The following is a 7395-nucleotide window of genomic DNA, read 5'->3' as shown; positions in this document are numbered from 1 at the left end:
AATGGGGAGTTACTCTAGAAGAAAGTGGCCGGCTACTTTGTGAATGGGTGTGAATTCATTTTTCATTCACTTGTGTGCATCTTCCTCCTTCTTCCTCTCAAGCTCTCCCTCTCCTCCTTGCTTGGCCGAATCTCACCAAGGTGCTAGCACACCTTTGTGTGAGGTTTTCTCCACCTACGTGTCCGTGTTGATACTTCTAGAGGACCGGCGCTTGACGGTCTAGAGATCCGGCAACTCCTTGGATGAGCGGGATAAGCGAAAGGCACGCTTCGAAGGTATAACCCTTATCTAGTGTAGATCTAAAAGTTTTACAAACTCGTACAAGAAAAGGTTTTTCGAAAAGTTTTTGTTTACGAATCTTTGCACGGATCTACGGCTTTGGGTGACTCGGGGTTTCCGCAACGAGAAAAAGCGGTTTTCGTGGCCCGAAGAACCCAACAGATATACCGTCATCCATGATGCTAGTGAAATCCCACGAGGGTTGGTTCGGAGGTCGAAATGTGAGGGCAATCAACTGTGGCATGGTATGCTGACAACCAATCCATGCCAAAGATAATGTCGAACTCGACCATTTCTAGTACCAATAAGCCTATAGTGAGTATATGGTTGTCGAAGTCTAATGGTCATCCTCTGACCTCCTGAGTGACGACGTCCAATGTATCACCGGACAGTAGGGAGACGGTCAGTCGCTGCGGTCTAAGAATAGGCAGTCTACCAATCTCCCTCATAAATACTCGAGAAATAAAGGAATGTGAACTACCAGTATCAATTAACATATCAGTTGAAAATGCATATAGTTAAATCGTACCACGGAAAACGGATCCGTCGGCCCGCTATGCGTCATCTCTGGTAACCGTGTGAATTCGTCCAATCTTTGGCAGGGGTGGAGGTGGTAGCATTGCCAGAGTTTGATGCGCCTGTGCCGGAGTCTGAGCCTGCCACTGAGTCAATGCTGGATACTGAGCCAAAACTGGATATGAGGGCTACGACTGATACTGGACTGGTGGCTGGGGTTGCGACTGGTACTGAACCGGTGGCTGGGGCTGCGACTAGTACTGAACTAGTGGCTGTGGCTGGAGCTGATACTGGACTAGTGGTTGAGTCTGCGACTGGTATTGGACCAATGGCTGGGGTTGCAGCTGATATTGTACCAGTGGCTGAGGCAACGACTGATACTGAGGTCCCGAAACAGAACCCTACGATACTATGTGAGCATTGGAATGCTCCTGTCCTTGCATGCCATATGCAACTTCTGCCAAAGGGGCTGTCCTCTGCGGATGATGCGAAGATTGAGCTTTCTTCCCCCCTCACTGAGTCCCTGTCTGACTGAACTATTCTCCCTGAATAGAAACTCCGGAAGCCACATGCTGAGCCTTCAGCGAACAATCTCAGCTCATGTTCCCAGGCAATTTGTAATAATAGGAAACTGACTGTCCCAGGGAGCAGACTGATGTGATGTGATCTCTGGATCCACACCGGGTGTAGTGTATGTCACTGGAGGACTGTTTCCGGTTCTGCTGAGAAGACCGAAAATATCCTGAGGAAGTCTGCCTTGATTTCTAAGGCCGACTAGATGCCCCAGAAGTACCCTAACCTGACTGACTGTGACCATTCTGTTGTTGTCCGGTAGCCTGTGGCTGCTGGGTCTGTCCTGAAGTCCGATCTGTCTGCTTCCTTTTCTTGTCTGCATTCACTTTCTGCTGAGCCGCCTCAATCATAAGAGCTCTATCTAATGCCTCTGTATAAGATGAGTTACCAAAACCTGCAATCTTTACTTGAATATGCCCATCCAGTCCCTGGATAAACTAAAACATACGAGACCTATCCTTAGCAACACACTCTGGACAAAATCTGTCCAACTGATTAAATTCTGCATTGTATTCTATCATCGTGCGGTTGTTCTGTTATAGACTTAGAAAATCTTGTTGGCATGTCATCTGATATGACCGTGGAAAGTACTGGCTCTCAAAAGTTTCTCTAAATTTCGCCCAAGTGATGTGCTGCTCACCTATAATCGAGCACTGCGTATCCCACCAGATGTCAGCCTCGTCCCGTAAATGGTAAGCAGCCATCTCTGCCTTCTCCCACTCAGAGAAGCCATATAGAAGAAAGTTCGCTCCAAAGTCTCTATCCAACACTGAGCTACGCTCGGATCAGTCTCCTCGCGGAATAGTGTGAATCTGCTCTTCATCGACTCTGCCAAAGCTGGGATCCGAGCTCGTGCCACAACCATATCAGTGGGGTGAGTAGGGATCACTGTGAGAACTGGCGGAACCACTGGAGTTGATACTACAAGTGGTACCGCTGGATAGGTTGGGGGAGGTACCCCTGATGCTGCTGCATAAGCCGGGGCAGGTATCGCTGGTGGCACTGCAGGGTCAATATATGCAGGAGCGGCTGGAGGTACGGTAGGTGATGGTACCAGATAAGGAGCAACTGGTACTGCTAGTGCGCGTGTCGAGTATGCAGTAGGCACAGGTGTAACTGGTGCTGCAAGTGCCAGATACGCCGCAGCAAGCACAGGTGGCGGTGGTGCCGGGTACGCCGTAGCAGGCACAGGTGGCGGTGGCGATGGAGCCGGGTACGTAGTAGCAGGTACTGCTAGTGGAGGGGCCGAGTATATCGCAGATGGTACTACTAGTGCTACAGTGGATACTGTAGGTGTGGGTAACTCTGGAGAAAGAACCGTCGGGATCCGAGAGCCCGACGCGCCCACAGTACCATGAGGAGTCTGTCCCTGACTGACAGACTCAATCCCAGTAGACCTCTCTGACGACTCTGTCGCCAGAGATTCCAACACCCTCTTGCATGGCCGTCCTGCACCACATCTTGGCATGGGAACACATGCACTTCACCTTATATTTGTTTAAATTTATTACCCCGGTATAAGTACAAGTACTAAAATTATAAAAGTAATCATCATACCTATTTGCCGTCTGGAGATGTTCTATCGCTGCCAAGTCCCCAAATATAACGTTGTCTAAAAAAAATACCTCGGAATTCCGAACATGAAAATTGACGAAATCCGTATAAATCTGAAAATACCTAGATTGACTCACAAAATTGAGCTTTAATACTAAATAAATTATCACACCCCGGGGAAGTCCCTGCCAGAAGAAATTTCGGCAACATCTCCCTTGTACCGGTGACAATCTGAATCCTCAATACAATACAAAATCCTCAGCCAACACGGCTGGAATATATACACACAAACAAACAAATATTCCATGCATTTTATATACTCAGCCTACCCGGCTGGAATAAAATATCATAAAATAAACAACATTCCACGCAGTTTAAAATAGTGCAGCCTCCGGCTGACTTTACAATATGAAAAGAAATCGAAAATAACATCCACACTTACCTCTTCTGCCTACCGGTAGGTGCATAGCTAAACATACCAAATAGAAAATCTACCGAGCAAGTAAAAGTTCAACCATTACAATGCCTTAAGATAAAACACACAAAAACCAGAGTGCAAAACCAGTACAAGTCTAAAATATAGCTCTAAGAAAATAAGCAGAAAACCATAAGACCAAAGTGAAAATCTTTGTGGTAAGGGGACTAGCAACTAGAACCTCCTGACGGCTTCAACCTGAAATAAGAATAATCAACAGGATAGTTCAAGAACTCAGCAGATAGCGGATAGACATGCATAATAAGATATAACTAATAGCAATAATTATGCGGTACAGTTTCCTGAATAAAAGTAGGAAATGTAGACTGAGAAGACTGAAGAAAATTGTACTCACCAGGACCTCCAATCTGAATATAAGGGTCGTCAGATTAGATACAAAATGTCACCTGTATGCATGTTAAACATATGCAACCCAAACAAATGCAACCCCAACCTCGTTGCCCTCGGCTGTGCCCTTTCTCTCACACCAACATTGCTATTCCAGTCGTTTGTCTCTCTTGCGATTCTCTCGATGCTGCCACAAGTGTTCGCTTGAGGACCGAATCGGAGCAATGGTTGAAGGCTCATTAGCGGCAGAACCCTAGTGATCTGTCCACTATTGCAATGTTTACCCTTCACCAGATTTGAAAACGCAACCACCAGATTCTTTCCTCTATTCACAAGATAGTACGATGAGTATCTTTATCGTTGTTTTCTTCATACCTAATCAATAGTTGAGGTACTCATATGATCTGTAGGTGGGGTGCAGATCCAATCGATAGCATTATGAACCTGCTAAATTCTGACAAGCAAGTGCTGATTTGGGGTTCTTGACCTAGAAGGCAGTAGTTTCATTTAACACCGGCCGGAACCTCCGACAGTAATTTATTCAACCAAGAGTCTACAGAGGCATCTCTAGTTAGGTAAGTTGTATTGGAATTGATTCAAGTTTAGCTTAAATTAACTTGATTGTGGAATGAGGATAATTGAAATTAAATTGTTAAAATAGGTTGATTAACCCTCAGTAAGTGGATTGATTGGGTGAAGTCAATTAGGGTTTCATGATTGGATTTGGATTTAGGTAGCTATTAATGTATGAAGGGATTTGGTTGTAATGATATGATTTGATATAGGACACTAGTCGGAGACATATCCTGACGTGGAGGTAGTTTGAGATGATCTTTTTGACGTGGGAGTTATGTTGGCACGATCTACGATAAAGGCGAGTATCTCTTGACTCATCTTTTACGATATTGCCACTTTGATATACATAGTAATTTATAGCTAGTAGCAATGATCATGCTTAGATTTGCCCCTGGGTATGCCACTATTTGATACATATAGTATGTTCTGTTTGTTGCCTGTTATGTATCCATGTTTATATCTCTTGATTATCACCATGTGTACCTTAGTTCCTAGAGGAAGTGACATACTAGGCTTCACTGAGTATAGGACTAGTTTTCTGGATTTTATTATCGGGCATGTGCACTTAGATCTGTGATACCTAGGTCATAGTATGATTTATTTTCCTCTTTGGTACATATTATGTGGAGGTGATTATGGTTAGGATTTACATGCTTAGTGTCATGCACCATCTTGCATGATTGCATGCTGTGCGATTGTCAGCTCCATTATTGTTGAGCACATCGCTAGTTACATGATCTACACACACAACCACTCATGGGTTAGTGGTATATCAGGCAGGGTGTGTGGCAGTTTTGCTCTGTTAGGCTCCGCTGGTCCGCTCATGGGTAGTGGTGACGCAGCGTGGTAACCGGCAGGGATCCCTCCTTTGAACTGTCTCAAGGAGATGAGATTATTGCACTCCCCCACTCTGTTTGGGGTAGGAGGATAGGTGTACTCCGACAGTATCCTGTCCACTCGGTCACTCAGGAGCAGTGATGGCAGAGTGCACAGTTGTCATAGCCCTACCCACTCGGTCTCACCATCGCGTGTGAGATGGCTGACTGGTGTCAGGGGTGACACATGTTATTTTTGCATCATATGCATTGATTACGTTTATTGTTTGTGATTACTGCACTTTGTTTGTTACATTTTGGTGGTTGCATATGATTGACATGCATACAGGAGACATTATATATCTGGTCTGACGACCCTTACATCTGGATAGGAGGTCCTGGTGAGTATAGTTCTTCTGTTATCTTTTCAGTTTACATTTCTTATTATTGATTAGAAGACTGTACTCCATGATTATTACTGATAGTTTTATCTTACTAGGCATGTCAGCTTGATATCCGCTGAGTTCTTTGAACTCACACCATTGAGCTATTTCTATTTAAGGTAGCAGGTAGATTTTTATAGTCGCTTGGAGTATCCTGTCTGTCAGTCTTACGTCATATCTGAAGACCTGTTTCCAGTTTCATTTGTACTCTATTTGGTTTATGTTTTTGGTGTACTTAGCAGTGTCTATTCCGGTTTTGTTTCTGGATAGTTGTGATGTGGTGTCTTGTATTATTTTTGTTGTGTTGTGTAAGCCTAGCCGGCTAGCAGTCCTTGTTTTTGGTTTGTATGTGTTTTCTATCGTATTTCCACAATGCATGTTTTTAATACATCCGAGTGGGCTGTTTAATATATATATATATATATATATATATATATATATATATATATATATATATATAACTGTGTGGTTGTAAATATTTTGTTCCAGCCGAGTGGGCTGAGTATAAACTGCGTGGTTGTATATATATTCCAGCCGTGTGTGGCTGATGTATATTTTTGTATGTATAAATGTTTCAGATTATCACGTGTACAGGGGAAATACTTCCGGATTTTTCCTCTGGCTGGGACTCCCCCGAGGCCTGACATGGCTAATCTCCTGCACACTTGGTAAAGTAGTTAGATCACAATTATACCTAACTTAACTTATTTATCATTCATCAAAACTTGAGTTAGCCTGTTAATGCAACCATGCAACAACAATTTCTCCCTTTTTGATGCAATGACAACCTATGTTAAGTTAGGAAACAATATTCAAAGCAAGCATAAGAAATGATTTTAAGAGAAGCAAGAATTGAGATAATTGGTTTTGTTCTCTTGATCATTTTTAGGGTTATGTTATTTTTTTTTTTTTTGTTTTCTAACTTAAACCCTAACCCTCCCCCTTTGACACATAAAAAAATATGAGTAAATAAATACTAAGTAAAAAAGATAATAAATTTTTGGCAACAAAGAAATTTTAGGATTATTAGGGGAGTTTAAAGAATATTATAATAGGTTCAAAAGAGTTTGCTATGTAGGATAATTTAGAAAGATAACTTTTTGCAAGAATTTTATAATAGGTTTTGAGAGCTAACTCTTACAAAGATACTTTTCAAAATGTATTAATTGCTCAAAATACTTTAGACAGGAATATTAAACTTATAAAATATTTTTAAGATGCTTTAAATATGAAAAGTTTTAAGAAAAATTTAAAATAAGTTTTGCAAGAATGAAACCTTTCCAAGGTGGTCAAAACATCTTGCAAAGTTGGTTTAAAGCCGTTTTAAAAAATTAAAATATTTTTCAATAATTTTTCACAACATATAATTTGAGAAACTATTAGAATTTTTCAAAACATGTGATTTTAAGAGTAATTGTTATACAGAATAACTTTTCAAAAATATTCTAAAAATATTTTTCAAAGACATTTTCAAAATATTTTCATGAAAATTTTCAAAAGAGTTTTTAAGGCAAATAAAAAAAAAATTTTTAAATATGGTTTTAAAAATTGACTTTTTTCAGATGATGTATTATCAAAACATTTTTCAAGGTAATTCTTCAAAAATTTCTAAGTAAAATTTTCAAAATTTTTAAAGTAAGTTTGAAGAGAATTTTTTTAAGAAAGATTGTCAAAATAATTTTAAAGAAAAAATTTCTAAATAAAATTTTCAAAGTAGTTTTTAAGGAAAATTTTTCCAACAATAATTTTTAAGCGAACATTTTCCAACAAAAGATTAGTAAATGGTTTAAAAAGGATTTTAGGTAAGAAATATTTT

The 7395-nt window shown here is 40.8% G+C and overlaps 1 protein-coding gene across 1 annotated transcript; it reads right to left on the bottom strand.

The window, feature by feature from the left end:
- Positions 1-1589: 1589 nt before the first annotated feature.
- On the bottom strand, positions 1590-2836 carry LOC122041337 (proline-rich protein 36-like). Its single transcript, XM_042600984.1, has 2 exons — positions 2327-2836; positions 1590-1796 (listed from the first exon to the last, which is right to left on the bottom strand). The coding sequence occupies exons 1-2, from the start codon at positions 2834-2836 to the stop codon at positions 1590-1592; spliced, it is 717 nt and encodes a 238-aa protein (XP_042456918.1).
- Between the last annotated feature and the right edge of the window lie 4559 nt (positions 2837-7395).

This window comes from Zingiber officinale, chromosome 1B, assembly GCF_018446385.1.
Source record: "Zingiber officinale cultivar Zhangliang chromosome 1B, Zo_v1.1, whole genome shotgun sequence".
NCBI lineage: Eukaryota > Viridiplantae > Streptophyta > Magnoliopsida > Zingiberales > Zingiberaceae > Zingiber > Zingiber officinale.
This window is presented reverse-complemented; position numbering and strand designations above follow the sequence as displayed.